This window comes from Stegodyphus dumicola, chromosome 1, assembly GCF_044657685.1.
Source record: "Stegodyphus dumicola isolate Sdum_Otavi_A_Nest chromosome 1, ASM4465768v1".
Taxonomy (NCBI): Eukaryota; Metazoa; Arthropoda; class Arachnida; order Araneae; family Eresidae; genus Stegodyphus; species Stegodyphus dumicola.
The window spans coordinates 205,206,239-205,223,560 of record NC_140768.1 but is presented as its reverse complement, the minus strand read 5'-3'; the positions used below and the strand labels follow the sequence as shown (position 1 = coordinate 205,223,560).

Below are 17,322 nucleotides of genomic sequence, written 5' to 3'. Positions count from 1 at the left end.
ATATTATTACATAAACCATGACAAAATAATTTTCAGACAATAATTTATAAGCTTCCAAATGCTAAAAAAATGCAATGTAAGTATTCTCATATATTACTAATTTAATACTATAAGTTATAACTTATAGCCTAAGAATTTATCACAGTACAAATAATTTAATCTAACCGGAAATAATTTTGAATTTTAATTTGAACAATTAACTGATGTTACAAGTTATTTAAGTGACAGAATTAAAGACGGTCATTTCTGTACAGAGCAGAATTAATGTAAAAATTTGTGAATAACATATTCTTTTTACTTCCTTGTACGGAGTAAAGGAAGTATTCTAATCGCGAAAAATTTCGAGTCTCATATTTCAGCGAAAATATCCATTTCAACCGGTCTCGAATCTATTTGTTTGATGCTTTTAGTTGACATCTGTTCGTACGGACATAAAAAAGGACTGTTTTTGCCGAAAAGGATTGTAAAATGGATTCAGAAGAGATTTTTTCTTTACGTCTGTATGTGAGTAAATACGTATGCATGTATCTCGCATAACTCAAGAACGAGAACTTTGAAATTTTGTGTATGAGACTGCTGTAATATGTAGTTGTGCACCTCCCGTTTTCATTGCAATCGGTTGCACCAATCGTATATATATAATTCCACTCTGTTACTTGGCTCGATGAGCTTAGAATTTTTATTTTTATATGTTGGTAAATTGTGCATTGTTTGCTTTAAAAGTTATTGAATTATGTGGCTTTTATGTTCCGATTAAGGATTTTATGTCTTTACTTGACCTTCATGCAATAGCTGTAGAATTATCAACAATTTAAATTTAAGTGCAACTAAGAGGAACGGAGCAGCAACTTGTTTACATTTGAAACTTGGCAAAATCGTGATTTAAGTCAGTTTCTGCACCTACAGCATTTTTGTGATAAATGAGACCCAATATAAACTTTCGGTTTTGTGCATAGAAAATCTGCCCTCTTGCCCTCTGACCGAGTTGCTTGTTTTCCGTAGAAACTTTAATTTTAACTGTAATAATTGTTTTTTAACTGTATTTGGTGTTTTATATTTTTTCTATATTTTACAATTTTTAATGAAGATACTTTTAGATTTTATGTAATTTCGCTTTGACACGAATTTAGAAGTGAATTAAATGAATGAGAAATATATATCTAATGAAATCCGAGGAATTAAGTTTAAATAAAATGCATGAAAAATGTGAATAATTTAATAGGCTTTACAAAGAAGTATGCTCTGTCCACATCAGATTTTTTTAAATATATGATATTGATCATTATTTTTCAAGAATCACCCACCACATAACTACAGGCGTCACTTAAAATATTAACACGGGAACGCTTTCTATTAATATTTAATTTTTAGTTACACACAAATACAAATATTTCATCATTCAAAATGTATGAGCCTAGAACAAGATCTCATATCTCAATCAAATATGTGGATGAATATCTAATGCACAGTAACAAAATGCTTTATGTTTTAAACTTCAGAATGAAAATAAATTTTAACATACTTCCACTATACGAGCCGGCGCATGAAACTTTGCAAGTTGTAATTTTTCTAAAATTCTTTTTTTTAAGATTTTTTAAATTTATAGATGCTGTAACATGATTATTTTCTCTATATCTGCAAGACTTTTGCAAAAATAAAGGCGGTATGAGGACTCTTATAGACACATCACTTCATTTATAAACTAAAAACAACTTTAGCTTTGTACTTTTAAAGGAAAACTAAACTTATTGTAGCCTAAAAATTGTCTTTCTACATTGGTTGAGTAATAATTGACCCAACCATGGTCATGATTGAGTAATAATATAAGAGGGAAAATGAAAGAAGGGAAAAAAAGAGAAGAGAAGAGTCTATGCGATAGAAAAATAATGTTTTCTGCTAAAACCGATTTTAATAAACCAAGAATTTTTATGCATAATTTATGTTATTTGTTCCGAGATTCAATTCTTCCTGTGCCTGGGATTTAATCCTCACTTTTGTTTGTATGTGATAACTATAAATATACATAATTTGTTTGCATATAACAAGTATAATATATAAAGTAACTTCTGTAAAAAATAAGGGTGTGATTAAGAATTTTATGCGAAAAAATAATACTTATGCAACTAACATGCACTTGAAAAAAAAAAAGAAGACAAATCATTAGGTTTCTTAATTGGACTTTATAAAGTTTGGATTTTACACACTGAACTAATTTTAAAAGAAAATCAGTTTATTACTGCTTTACTATAAGAAGACATCTACAGTAAAATGTTTATTTAAAAAATATTTTCTTTCATGTTTCTTTACATGGTAATAACATCAACACATACAAATTGGATTGGATTATTCAATTATGGCAAAGCACACGCCTAAGGGGAGGGATGCCTTCGTGGAGGACTTTCTAAGTTAAACTGGATCGTATACACGTTACACTACGAAAACACCCTGGCAGCCAGCCCCTTCGCGGGATTCGAACCTCGAACCGAACTACCAGTGTTCAGCGTCTTTACCGCTCGGCCGCTGGTGGGCCAACACATACAGAAAATAAAAATTAGATTGCATTATTTAATTCTGTCAGAGCACATTAGGACTATTTACTTAGTGGTGGGTCGTCTTTTTAGAGAATTTTCTAATGGACACTGGATCGATTTGCCCTTACCACTAGGGAAAACCACGAAAACATCCATTCAGCCAGCTTGTTTGCCGAGATTCGAACGCTAGACAAACTAGAGTATAGGTGACTTACTTACTCTGTCACAACTTTACTTTTGCTTAGAGAAAATAGCATAAAATTAATTTTCAAGATTTAAGGTGACAATATTTAAACCATAATAGTAGGTTACGCTAACCAGTTGCATCCATATTTCCATAGGTATATTCAAAAGTATATAACCTGAGGTATATTCAATAACAGAAACCTAACAAATCGTGTTGAAAGCTGTTAACTTTCTCCTAGTTTTTGAAAAATGTAGCTAAACAATCTCTCAGTACGTCCGCCTTGTCTGAAAAAAGGTCATGCTCACCATTACTTCACAAAGTATATATACTGCTGAAAGTTAGGCAGAGCAGAAATCAAAACCCGTAAAATGAAATATGGAAATTCTTTAATATAAAAGATCCGAAAACTCATTCTGAAGTTTCATACAATTGCTAAGAGAACCTACTTTTACTTCACCAGAGAAAGGATATTTTGTTATTATTCCAAACGGCTGGAAACTTACAACTTAACGCAAGAGTAGCTAATATCCATCTATTATTCAGCTGTGTCTTTAGATCATTGTCAAGCGTGCACCAGAGCTGGCGAAAGAATTACACCCGAGCGGTTGCCTATCTTTTCTTCTGCTACTATACGTACCTGCAGGGTTCCCTTTGGTTCACTAAAGTTATTTTAATTTTGGTATTTTGTCTGAATTCTCTATTTCTCCTCGCATTTACTCGACAGGAAACAAATTAAATAGATGAAAGAGAGCATTTATACGAGTGAAACGAGAAAGTTAGACAGAGCATGATTTCGCTAGAGGAGTGCACGTTTCTTATTTTGCCCTCCGACCGTTAATCAGAGGCTATCACTTCTAGGAACGCGCGCGGCTACGCGGAACAATTCCGAGAAACGAGATTCTAGTAGCACTGCTTTAAGCGGGAGGGTTCCGAGAAATGTTTCGTCTAGCTAGGCGGAACATGTCCCGGCTATGAGAAACATTTTGAAACTTTCCCGAAAATGTTCCGTCTCGAGACGTGTTCCTCGTACGTTCAACCAATCAGGCATAAGTTCTCCTTCTGAAGGATCACGGGTAACTTTCAATATGGCGATGGGTCTCGCTGTGAAGTCCTGGAAGGTGGAAGTACAGGCCGATTTATTTATTGCTGTTTTGTTGTAATATAACTGCCTGAGTCATTTTAAAAATGTTATATATTCATTAAATATATAATCGTGGAAATTTCAGAACTGACAGCATTTTACGACGTTTTTGCAGTTCGGATATGTTTACAAATGGTTCGTCGCCCAAAGTTCGCCAAGTTTGCTGTATTTCGTGCTGATCCTATATTATCACTGTTAAATAATGGAATTTTATTTTTTAAATTTAAGTTGAATAATTTTTTTAAATCCTTTTGTATAAGCGCGGCTTTTCTCCTAATTACTTATATTTTAAATTGTTAACTGCATAATCAGTGGCACATTTTAAACAGCATAAAAGAGGCATAAAAAAAAGCATAGCTTATGTAATAATAAGAATACTCATTAAATTTGTCTATTATTTTCATGTTATTAATGAAATTCTTTTTGGATTATAATACATTAGAAACTATACTTTTATTGTAAATGCTACATATTGGAACATTGGAAATTTATGGATTTATTATTATACATGATGAAAAACATTTGTATATACATTCATTAATATAAATCATATTCATTACAACAATACTAATAAATATATATCAACAACTTCTAAACCATTGAATCTCTTTATCTGTATGTAAATATATGATTATTAGATGTGTATATATATGTATGTATAAATAAAAAAGTGAACATCGCCAAAACGTTTATTTGAAGTTACTTCTAATTCATATAACGATCATGTAATTGGCAGTAACTGTAGTCATCAGTTATTTGCAAATTATTATGGATATGCAATGATCAGTTGAAAAATAATTGATGAAAATTTGAGTACTAAAGTGTGTACACATTTTGTTTTTGGTTGAATTCATAATTATATCATATGTATAACTACATAATATAAACATGGCTAATAAATAATAAGAAATGTAACAGCCGTGCATTTATAACATTTGATTACTTAAAACAGTGCACAACTGATTATAACTTTCATGTATGTTTACATAATGCATTGTACTTTCTAATTATGTGCACGGGCCTACTAGTGGCCGAATCGTCGTTGAACACTGGTAGTTCTGTCTGAGGTTAGAATGCCGCGAACGGGCTGGCTAGATGGGCGTCTTCTTGGTTTTCTTCATTTGTAACTGGTATACGAGCCAGTTTCAAAAAATCTTCTACATAAGGATGCCTTCTGTTATGCAGATATCCCTCGAGGCTTTCCCGTAATTACATAAAACAAACTCATCATGCGCACCTCCTAATTTCTAGAGTTGGTATAATTAATGTGTTTTAGGTATATTACTGAGTGTTTTATGGGACAGTAAACAACTCGCACATGTTTGATTGTTCATGTATTCATATGTTTCATTTAATCTTCATTTTGCTGAATAGTATCTGCTGGCTGTGAGGATGTAAATATCAGCCATATGGATTTTTGTCATAGAAGGTCTAGATTTTTTTTTGTCTGTTTGCTTATATTTATGGACAGATCAGTAATTATGAGCCATAAAGTTAGTCAAGAAAACGCTTTCACCAAGTCACCAGTTTTCCAGTGAGCCATCAAATTTTCATTGGAATGCAGACATCAGAATATACACATAAGTAATGTCTGATAAATAGACTTATCCAGCACACGATTTAAACTATTCTTAGTGCATACAGAATGTAATTGAATTACTGATGTAATTGATTGCTATAACCAGAAGTGTGCTTATCTGTTACTTGAAGTGCCAGAGTGGAGCTCAAAGTGATTAACTTGATAGCAATTACCTTTCTATTATCTTCCATAACTAACAATAAAGTTTAAAACGAAAAGAGTGTGAGCTATACAAAACAGCACGAAGGAGCAAACGTCACTTGAAAGGAAACGTCTGAGCGATAACTGTTTCTTGTTTGGCTTTCAGCCTGTTTACCAAGTGAAGATGCGAACCCTATTTTGCAGAAGAGCGATTCTCAGAACTGTTCCACCAAACGTTTTGTTCCGACAACAAATGTCGTATATGATAACAGCATTAGTAGCGGCTACGCATTCTGGCCGTTTATTTAGTCTGTCGCTGCTGTAGGTTGCCGAGTCAGCCTGTTAGACTAAATTAAATTGTGCAGACTAGCACTACTTTTTAACTTTTGAATTTATTGTTAAATTATCTTTAAGTACTCACCGCAGGTAGTCGTAGTCGATATGATTCCCACAAGCAAATCTGCGCCTTTCAATTAAAGAACTGCGATTAAAAAAAGGGCGTTTTACACACTTTTCCTATTGCGTTAATCTTTACGCCTGTGCGAGTATTCGCCAGGTTGGAAATTGAGATTTAGTCACGTTGCATGATAGCTAAAAAGTTTGGGCCTTACATACTTTCAATACACCATTATTTCAAATGTTCTCATGTCGCATAGGTACTGTGCGCTTAACAAATATTTAAGCTTTCTCCGGGATCCAAGCCCGTGACTATCGGTACGACAGTCAGCATTGCTAACCATTATAGTGACCGCGTGGTAGAAAGAGGCTTAAAAATTATCACATTAATGGCACACTATAGTCTTTTTAAGGATTGTACAACAATCCTAAACATTTTAGCACAATGTTAAACATTAATTGTCATTTTCCAGAACAACGAAATTTATGTAATGGATTACTATCTGGGATAGAATGGATGTATATGGAAAATCTGCGATGGATTTCGTTTTTAGGAGCAACTGGAGTTATATGTATAAACTTACGATGAAAAAAACCAGAACAATCTTCAATTAACGGAAACAATTCTCGTGCCTAGTCTAAGCAACAATTCTCAAAGGCATTCTTAACCGAATCCGGAAAAGGACTGCTTAATTTGCTATCTCTAAGGACAATGCAAACGTAGCAGAATTGTCTGTTCTGCAGTTAGCGTAGAGAAGAATACTTTTTCATTTATCTGTATCTAATATTTTTCCATTTGAGCAAAGGTAAAGCCTCAGTTATCTTAAATATTAATTTTTTAAACTTTAACAATAATCGTCTGTTACTGTTTTAATCGAATAAAAATTTAGTAGAAATAGTAGAAAGAAAACGTTTTGAGATTTGTAATCTTTCAGTATCTTCTTACTAATTTATTTTAGATTTAATGATTAAGCTTGTTATTACCATATTTTTTAATTTGCTTTACTGATGTGATTATTTTCAATATTTCATTAATTTAGTAGTTTATTTGTGTAACTTAAACATTAAAATGGCTAAGCTGTTCAAGAGATGAGTTTCGTATCTGATAAGAATTTTTGCCTCTTAAATTCATCTGTTTCAAATCTCAGAACATTGTCTTTTTGAAAAACAGTCCAATAAAAGTTTTAAAGACTGCATTAATAATTCCAATTCGAAAATTAAAATGCACAGTAATTGCATTTTAATTTTCGAAGTAATTAATAAAATATGTTTTATTAATCTGCTTAAGTAATAAGCAGATTAATAAAACATACTTTTTAAAAAGGGACATTTGTCCCATCAGCTTGACAGTTAGGTGCTTAATGCATAGCATTGAAATACTGAAATGTTTTTCATAATCTCTGTCAGGTGTTAATTATAATAACATTTTTAGAGTAAATTGCATAATCCTTTCCTGCGCAGAATCTAACACTAGACCCTAACACAATTTTAGGAAAATTCTCTGCATTAGTCCTACCGTACAACTAAAATCTGTATATAAAATAAAAGCATGTGCTTGTTTCAAACAGCAAATAAAAATATACTTTGTATAAGAGTAAAAAAAAGGAAGAAATGTAATTATATGACATATTTTTATGAGGAAACAATTTTTTATACTGCATTATTGGCTTAAAGTATTAGAGACAGCAGTTCTATATATGAGATCTCTGCTCTTTTTTATTCGCTAAAAAAATCTGCTACAGCGCCCTAGAGTCTCTTTTGAATTTTTCATCATATTGCCGAGTTCTACGTTTCCTGAAATCCAGATCCTCGTGACGAAATGCAAAGCTGGCGAAATGCAACGAAGTGAGAAATGAAATTTATGCGTCTGCCCGAAATTCTACTAAAGTTTTTTCCAGCACTGCCATGACTGCCTTTTCGACGCGACAAAATAATCATACGAAAACATCCACTTACAAATCTACTGGCTCGAGTTCATTTTTTCTTAAAATTTGGCATTTACGGCTGCTTTCTCGAAAGTCCAAAGTAAGATTGCTGTATTGAAAAAGGCAGATTGTATTAAAAATAGGTAAGTGCAGTATTATATCTTACAGCTTGTTATCAGAAATTTGCTAAATGTGTAGGAGATTTACATTTAATTTTAATAACCAGTTCAATTTAAGTTTCCTTTCTTTCCTATAAGCCTAATTCTCCTATTTCTCAATGACAGAATATTTAAATTTGATAGCGCGCGTGAAGTAATGCAAATTCTACCTTGAGGCAGAAAAGGTTTAAATACTGAGTTCTCGAAGGGAAAGTTACAGAGTGTGGGCAAGCGACGTACCTTTGTAGCCTGAGCTTCTGGTTCTGCTTTTATTGCTGGTTAAAGTGGGGTAACAGCTATTATTTTGTTGCCACTAGAGTTCCACGCGGGTTAAGATACGAGATATTGTATTAAGATTATCTGAGACCTGTAGAGTAATTCTACTGCTTGCTAATATCTTCGAATTTTTAGCTTAGTTCTTGTTATTTGAGTTACCAGCCGAGTGAGGCGCGGTTTGTTAGCATCAAGTCGATACACTGTGAACAACAAAGATTTTAATAAAGTGTTCTTTTTACTTTTCTCCTGTGTGGTTCCTACGCGTATTTAGCTGTCACATCAGAAGGTAAACAATTAGATATTACAACTGAATGTATACTTTTATGTTGGTAGTAAATAAATGACCATCGACGAAGAGGGATGCCAGTCTCTTAGTAAGTGCGCCATAAAGCTATGCTTACCCTCATACGATAAGAAGTCTACGGATAAAGTCTACTACTGGGTTGGATGGGATCGGGGTTTCATTGTTGAAGATTTTGTCTGAGAACCGTCTTTCCGTTTTCATAATTGTAGGATTCCTCACAGTGTAATGCTGAGTTACTGTTGAACGTGAACTTCTGTTGTTAGGACCAACTTTACAACAAATCTAAAGCTAGACTAAAGCTAGACAATTTTATAAAATTTTATAATTTTCATCTATTTTTGGACAAACATCAACTTCTTCTATTAATCCATACGTTATTCAGCTGTTTTTAGTCTTGGACCTTCCATATATGGAAGGAAACAACATTAGTTTTGTACATTGCAAATATTTTCCATATCTCCTACAATTACTCCTTATTTGCCTCATTTGGCCCTCATACACTTTCATTCATACTTAAACTTCTGTCTCCCCCGTGGTCTCCAGCAAATGTTGTGAAATATACAAGGGGTGATCAAATGAAAAGGTACGAAACGACACGGTGGGTACAAATGTAGACTTTATTCAAAATATATACCATAGGCCTGAGCACAACGATCCCACTGATGAACAAGCCGCAGAATTCCTTGTTCCCAGAATTCCTGTGGCCGTGACGAGACCTAGTCCTCCACAGCGTCCTTGAGTACGTCGTCCGAGTTGAAGCGCTCCCCTTTCAGGTGTTTCTTCAGTGGACCAAAAACATGGAAATCGCAGGGCGACATGTCCGGACTGTAGGGCGGATGGTCCAACGTCTCCCACTTGAACTTGGACAGTTCCATGTGTGTGACTCTGGAGACGTGTGGACGCGCGTTATCATGGAGCAGAACCATACCCTCCGTGAGCAGCTCCGGTCTTTTCTTCTTGATAGACCTGCGTAGGCGTCCGAGTATTTCACAGTACACATCGGAGATAATGGTTTTTCTGCGCTCGAGGAATTCTACAAGTAGCGGACCTTGAACGTCGAAAACGACAGTGAGCAACACCTTGCCTGCTGACGGTGCAGCTTTGAACTTTTTAGGGGGAGGTGACGACACATGCTTCCACTGCATGCTGTCCCACTTTGTCTCTGACTCGTAGTGATGGCAGCAGGTCTCATCATCTGTGACGATCCGCCCCATGAAAGCGGGGTCTTCCTGATACCGAAACAGATGTTGCAGTGCCTCATACGCAGTTCGTTTTGCTGGTCGGTGAGCTGCTTCGGAATCCAAGCGGCACACACCTTCCGATATCACAACCTGTCGTGAACAACTGTCCACACGGTTCCATAGCTGACATCGACCTTCACCGCCAACATTCGCAATGTGACACGCCGATTATTTCTCACTTGGTCGTCCACCTTGTCGATGAGATCGCTCGTGATGACAGTGTTTACCTGGCCTGGTCTCGGGTCATCACCCACACTCTCACGGCCTGCACGAAAACGAGCACTCCATTTTCTGAAAGACTTGTCAGAGACACATTTCTCCCCGTAAACTGTCACCATCCGGCGATGAGTAACTGCCAGTTTTCACCTTCCGCTGTCAGAAATCGGATAACACCTCGCTGCTCATTCGTCGAATTTTGCAACGCGAACGCCATCCTGTCCTCATACGGACTGCCGCATCATTTGAACGCCCTTTTGATAAGAGCCTCTGCTCTTTCCTGCCCATGCGGGCGACCCCGCATGCTTCGATCCCAGTCAGAGACTCCAATCGCATCCCGAGATGTCTCTTTACGTTCTGCCATAGCGGAATATGCAAAAATTTAACTGTTACGATTTTACGTCGTTTCGTACCTTTTCATTTGATCGCCCCTTGTACTAAGGGCACTTATTTTGTGTTACCGCGAACAAACCTACCGCTGCACAACATCTAACTTGTTACATTTGACATACTAGACCTCACTAGACTCCCTACACGACCTCACTTTCCTAATGTACTAAGCGAAAGCTTAAATTTACTTTTAAAAGTGTTAACTGGATAGCCTAACATTAAACAGACATATACATATATTCTAAAGCATTCAATTCTTTCACAAATTCATTTACAGGGATGCCAAAATTTATCTCCTCTAAAAGTTTTAAATTTACGACAGAAAGGTTAAACATTTCTACTTTAACATGAACATTTAGATATTTACACATCACTTTTGAATTCACTTTACATCAACAGTCATAGTTGCTTTGTTACAATTTACCATCTATACACGAAATCTTAACTATAAGTTAACAGATTTCAGTATTCAAAGAGTCTTTCCGACTAAACATATTCACAATTTAATTCTCGCAACTTAAAAGGTCTTGTTTTTTTTTTTTTTTTTTTTTTTTTTACTGCTAGTAGCTTCTCGCCAAATTGCAAACATAAATTTATTCGATTTCAAACTATTTACAGTTAAGTTTCGAAATTTGCGATTTAAATATACTAAGAATCTTTAGCAACTTATAACAAGATGATATAAGTTGAACTTCAAAGAAATTGTCACTTATCTTTTTCTGTACTCCTCCATCCTGATCTGGCAGAATTGTTCAAACTCGGAAACCTCATGACCCCCAACCTTCTTCTAGAACTTTGATGCTTCCGTGCCGTTCGCTTCACTCCTTTTTCTCTTTTCCCCCTTGTCTAGGAATTTGAAATTCTTGTGTAACGGCTGTGGGTTTTGGAACTTCAGTCTCCTCTTGAGCTTTGGCGGGGCCATCCGTCCTTCAGGGTCTTTGAACTTGCGCTTGGACCTTCTAACTTCTGGTCAGTCACGGTTGTATCAGCTGGTCTTTCATCTCTTCTCGTCCTCAATTCTGGATCTCCTTGGACCTCCCTCGCAGTTGTTGCCGATGGAAAACGCGGTCTACGTATTCTTGATTCTGTACGTCATTGAAAATTCCGTCTCGCTGGAACCTCCTCTACAGGCCTCACTCTCTTAGCCGGCGGTACTGGTGTTTTCGTTGAATCCTCGGTTCTGGCTCTTTGGTCCGTCGGCGTCACCTTCCTACGTTTCTGTGCGCCTGGACCTTTACCTGGTTGAATCCGCATGGTCGGTGATTGATCAGTCTGTTTTCTTTTTTGTCTTGGGGACCCAGCTGGGCTTTTGAGCTGGCGGAATTCTTTTCTCCCTTCCAGGATCCTGTAAAATTTGAAAATCATTTCGGCTATAGTAAGGCTTTATGTGGTCGATATTTGCGACCAGTTGTTGGACATTTTCGGCATTTAAATAAAACGTGGCTTCCCGTATTCTCTCAACAATGTACGGGCCTTCAAAAACCTGGACTGAAACTTCGCCACCCTGTTTTTGCGTGCGGATGATAATGAGTGTTTCAACTTGAGTACTTTCTGCCCCACTTTATATTCCATTTCTATCGTAATACAACTTTTGCTTCCGTCTTGCTACATTAGAGTTCTTAATTGCTTCGTCGATAACCCTCTGTGTGTCTTTTAACTTGAATTCTTCTTGCCTTTGCTGTACAAAGAAGAGCTTATCCGAAGGCGATGATTTTTCTTCCTAAAAGTATTTTCGCGGGAGTCTTCTGTGTAGTATCGTACTTTACTGTTCTCAAGGCAAAACCTAACTCATTGACATAGCTGTCTCAGTGGTCATGAAAATTCTTAACGTATCCCTGATAATTTTTACAATATTCTTATTTACGCGTTCCGCAATATTCCATTGTGGTCTATATGGTACCATTTTTAGATGGCGTATGATAAGTCCTGTGCACAATTTTTTAAATATACTGCTAACAAACTGTTTTCTTTTATCTGATATTACTTTTAGTGGGGCCTCGTATTTTAAAATATACTTGTAACAGACCTATTTAAGTGTAATTGAACTATTTTATTCACGCCATGAACTCATGAACTGTAACCGAACTATTTTATTTAAACGCCATCTCGTGGCGATATGAAAAAACGTCAGTCGACCTCCAGGCGCCATGATGATAGCTTACTATGTTATGTTATTCTCAATGTTTGATGTTCCATTTGGTATATGTTTCATTTTTATGTATATTTCTTTTGTTTGTAACCGTTCCTGTGTGCTCTGTTAATAAATCCGTTTAAAGCTAGCCGGCATTAGTGTCTATTGAGGAACGGCTACATCACATACTTATTTAAAAACGAATCTGCGACTATTTTAGCTGAAGCTCGTTTAAGAGGGACCATTTCTACCGATTTTGAAAAATGGTCTACAATAGTTAACAAATATCTATTTTTATTTATTTTTGTCCGTCTTAGGGTAGGGTCCAAGCAAATCTATGCCAAGCATTTCATTTGGGAAAGTGGTCTTTATGTTTTTTAAATACCCGACCGGGCTGTAATTAACATAATTTATTAACTGGCACATATGGCACGCTTTAACATACGCCGTAACTAGTATTTGTAACTAGGGAAAATTGCGTACCCTCTGTACGGTTTTTCGAATTCCGAAATGATCAGCGGAGGGCAGATCATGCAAATCTTCTAAAAAAAATTAAACGTAGACTCGCTGGGATCACTGGTCGTTATTCCTGATTATCATTTGTTACTTTGGTATAGAATAGAAGTTTGTCGATTATTTCGTAGTGCTGTGCCTTATTGCGAATAGCTGTTAAATCTGTATGTTCAAACTTTACAGAGTCTTCAAGATAAGCGTAAATATCTTTGAATTCCGAGTCCTTTCTTAATTCCTCAACTGTTGTTTCCAGGGACTCATTAACTTTTGAGGTGAACATAGCACACTTAACTGTATTTCCTTTCACATCTATTTTTATTCTTGAAAGGGCATCGGCAACTAAATACTCTTTTCCCGGCATGTGTTTTATAATTAAATTGAATTGTTGTAACTTTAATGTCCACCGTATCAGGCGAAACTATAAATGGTTCCCCGAATACAAGCGACCCCCTGCCGCATGGTCCGAGTATACTGCTATCGGAGAACTTCCGAAGTAGACACGAAATTTCTGAACCTCTAATAAAACAGCGATCGTTTCTCGCTCTGTTGCTGAATAGTTCCTTTAGGTAGAATTTAGAGTTTTCGAAAAGAAGGCTATAAGTTGCCCATTCTGGGAAAGCACCGCTCCAATTGCATAATCGGATGCATCTGCAGCAATCTCTAGGCATTGTTCGCCTTCTGAGAATTTAAGGACTGGGGCATTAATTAGGGCATTTTTTAGTTGTTCAAAAGCGGTGTTCGCCTCGGCTGTCCAAAAAATCCAGCTTTCTTTCTTTTCATCACTAGAAGAGGATTCACAATTTTAGCGAAGTCTTTGATTAACATTCTGTAATAGGAACACGAGCCCAAAAACGAAGATAATTTCTTAGCCGTGTTTGTGGGAGGATAACTCTTAATCGCTAATATTTTGAAATTATCGGTCTCTATGCCCTTATTTGAAATCTTGTACCCAAGGTACCGCAATTCCTTCCCCGCGAACTTGAACTTTCTTGCATTTATTTTAAAACCGGCCTCGTTAAGTAAGGCAAAACCTTCTTCCAAATGTTTCACATGTTAATCCAATGTTTCGCTGGTAACTATTACATCATCAAGATAAATGATTGTACTTTTACCCAAATTTGGCCTTAAACCTATTTCCATTGCTTTTTGAAAAGTAGCCGACGCTCCGCTTAACCCAAAGGGCATTTTTAAGAAGGCATAGGCGTCTGACTTTGTAATGAACGCAGTCTTTTGAACATCTTCAGGTCTTATGGCGATTTGAAAATAACCAGACGGTTGTCATAAACTTAATCGAACGAATTTTTCTAATGATTTGATCAATTATTGGTAGGGGATACGTAGGATATTTTGTTATACTGTTAAGTTTGCGATAATAAAAAAGCTATATGTGCCCGGGTGATCGGGTGGTAGCCCATTTTTCTTCCTGCAAAGGACCACCGGACTTGCGTATGTACTAGTGCTTGGTTGGCACAATTATTTAATAATCTAAGTTTTAGTACAATTAACAAAAATTTTAAATTGGATTTTTTTCAAAATACTTCAAAGTGGCAGACAAAAATGTAGTTGCAAATTTAATAACGAAATGGCGAAAGAATTTCCTTTAATAAAGCCGACAAAAATTGATTCTGATATTCACTACATTCGACGCTATTTAACATTTTCAATTACGATAATGTCTTGTATCCTAGCTGGACGGTACATGACATATTGTGTCCCGGACTTTTCGCACTTGTCTGACTGTAACATCAGAACAAGCCCACGAAATCCATCGTAGCAAGGAACACAAGATTGCGCCTGCTGTTGGCAACATCCTTGAGCATCTAACAGGTGACAGTATGACTTTGCTCAGTTTCTCACCCAATTTTGATATAGCGCGCCGCGGGGGACGGGCCCAAGAGATTCTAACCCATCTTCCCCTACCATTAATCTCTCGAGAGGAATTTCGAGTCGCCGCATAATTAAAGGGCCCTCCATGCTGCAAAGACACTGTACATTTACAGTCATCCATGTCTTGTCTGGGATTCGAACCAGGGCCTGCGATACGGCAGTCAGCTTCGCTAACCACTATCCCGGTCGGATGGCCTCTGACAGTATAAGAAAGAGAATCAAACAACAGTATCTTCCTATAATGTCGCGCAATATTTTGCAAAAACGAATATGATGAGGAGGAACAACAGCATGCACTGACCGAAGGACTATTTTTATTCCAGGATTATTTTTATTTTTATTCTATTGCGCACAATTAGACTTTCATTGTACTTCAAAATTATTCAAAGCATTGTTCGAAAATAAATTCTGTTGTGCATTTGCAAAAACTGAGGTGTAGTTAAAGAGGTGATAAAAACCATGATCGCCACTCTGAAAACAAATTAGAAAATGCTGGTTTCAAAGCCATTTACACAAATCCTTCAAATGCGAAAGATTCAAAGTTGTTTTCGATTCTCGTTGTATATTTTGATCATAAAGAAGGCGTTTAAGTTAAAATTCAAAATTAAATCATTCTTCCCTGAGAAACACCAGGAATAATTATTAAACCCATTATTTATAGGTTGGATTCAAACAACTTGATATATAAGGCGGGGGGATATTGTGCAGACAATATCAAATTTATTGACAAAATAAGTCGCAAAAATAGTTGTCAGCTTGGCGATATCTCACCAAATTACCGAGATACCCATTTACTCAATGTTAAATGCACTTGTCCTTCTAATGTTACTTTTCCGGCATAGCTTAAAATTTGTTTCGTGTTACATTACACACACACACACACACACACACAAAAAAAAAAAAAAAAAAAAAAATTAGAACAATTTTACATATAACTGCACTAGAATCATATATCTATGTACAAAATTCGCAACAATATGAATTCAGGAAAGTTAAACACGGATAAGGAAATTTTGGAAGTCTGAAGACTTATCATAGGCGAACAAATTGTTACATACATATACACAAGCAGATACTACTCCAAAATAGCAAAGCAACAGGTTATGGGGACTCTAATTTACTGAAAATTAACTGTCGAAATTTTTGATAAAATCACTACCTCCCTCACTTATGTACATATATACTACACACTAGATTGGCGACAGGTAAAAAGGAGAGAGTGTGAGGTAACTAATCTGAAAGGTATTATAATGAAACTACAAAAATAGTTCAGTTTACTTATTTAGATACTTTATAAACTAGAATAGGTACTATATAAGAAAGTTCTCGGCGTCATGTATAAAAAATTGTTTGGAATAGGTTCTTTTTTTCTTTTTTTTTTTTTTTTTTCAAACATGTAGTGGCAATATTCAATGAATAAGTAAGGAAGTTTCGTACGCGTTTGGAAGTATAATAAAAAGAAGTCTTTAAAGAATGATGTAAATGTGTTAATTTGCTCAGAAATGTTTAATTTAGCATCGTTCTCTGATCAAATTTTTGCCTGAAGATGGCCTTAGTCCCAGAGAAAAAGGGCAATGTTACTTAATTTTGTGCTACGGTGATTTATTCCCTTCCTAAGAAGCGGTAAAAAAAGGGCACAGACCAAGAATTATAGAAGATGATTTTTGTGAAGTTCAATCTTTTGAGGCATTAGCATCAGAAAATATTGTTGCCTTATACGGGCTCGTGGATTTGCAGTAACTGATGATAACACTTAATGAAGAATCAAAACACAATTTATTTGTTATTATTATACAGAAGAGCTCCAAGGACATGTTTACAGTCGTCGAAAATCTACGATAAACACTCTGAAACAATCAGCAACACAACCTTCAGGCTATAACGGTAAAGATGGCCTTACGACAAAGCTCTAAATTACATCTACCGACTCGGTCAATCGCTAAATCAATCTCTGAACTCGAGACATTACTACTGCATACTCAATTTAAGATACTACTATTCCACGTACAGGCAGGTTGTATAAAGCTTTAATCTACCTTCGAGAATATTCTGGGGTTATGACTGAGTTCTAGAATGCTCTCGCCCCGTTTATGGCATATTGCCTATTTGGTCGCCAAATGGACGATTTCGTGCCAAATCTAGCAACCCTGTCTTTCCCTGCAACCCTAAAACAGCTTTGCGGGGAAGCTATCTTTCTCAACAATCTTGTTCGTGTTCAGCGGAAAATACTGAATGACACGAGATTTAAAGTCAAGGAAATAACAAGAAGATCGACTAACAATTGCTTTGCTCATTCTATATGAAGA

At 36.0% G+C, this 17,322-nt stretch overlaps 1 protein-coding gene across 1 annotated transcript; it reads right to left on the bottom strand.

Moving 5' to 3' along the window:
- Window positions 1-9,354: 9,354 nt before the first annotated feature.
- LOC146999448 (histone-lysine N-methyltransferase SETMAR-like) lies at window positions 9,355-9,852 on the bottom strand. The gene has a single exon (XM_085806649.1). It carries the CDS (start codon window positions 9,850-9,852, stop codon window positions 9,355-9,357), a length of 498 nt encoding a protein of 165 aa, XP_085662775.1.
- Window positions 9,853-17,322: the final 7,470 nt, after the last annotated feature.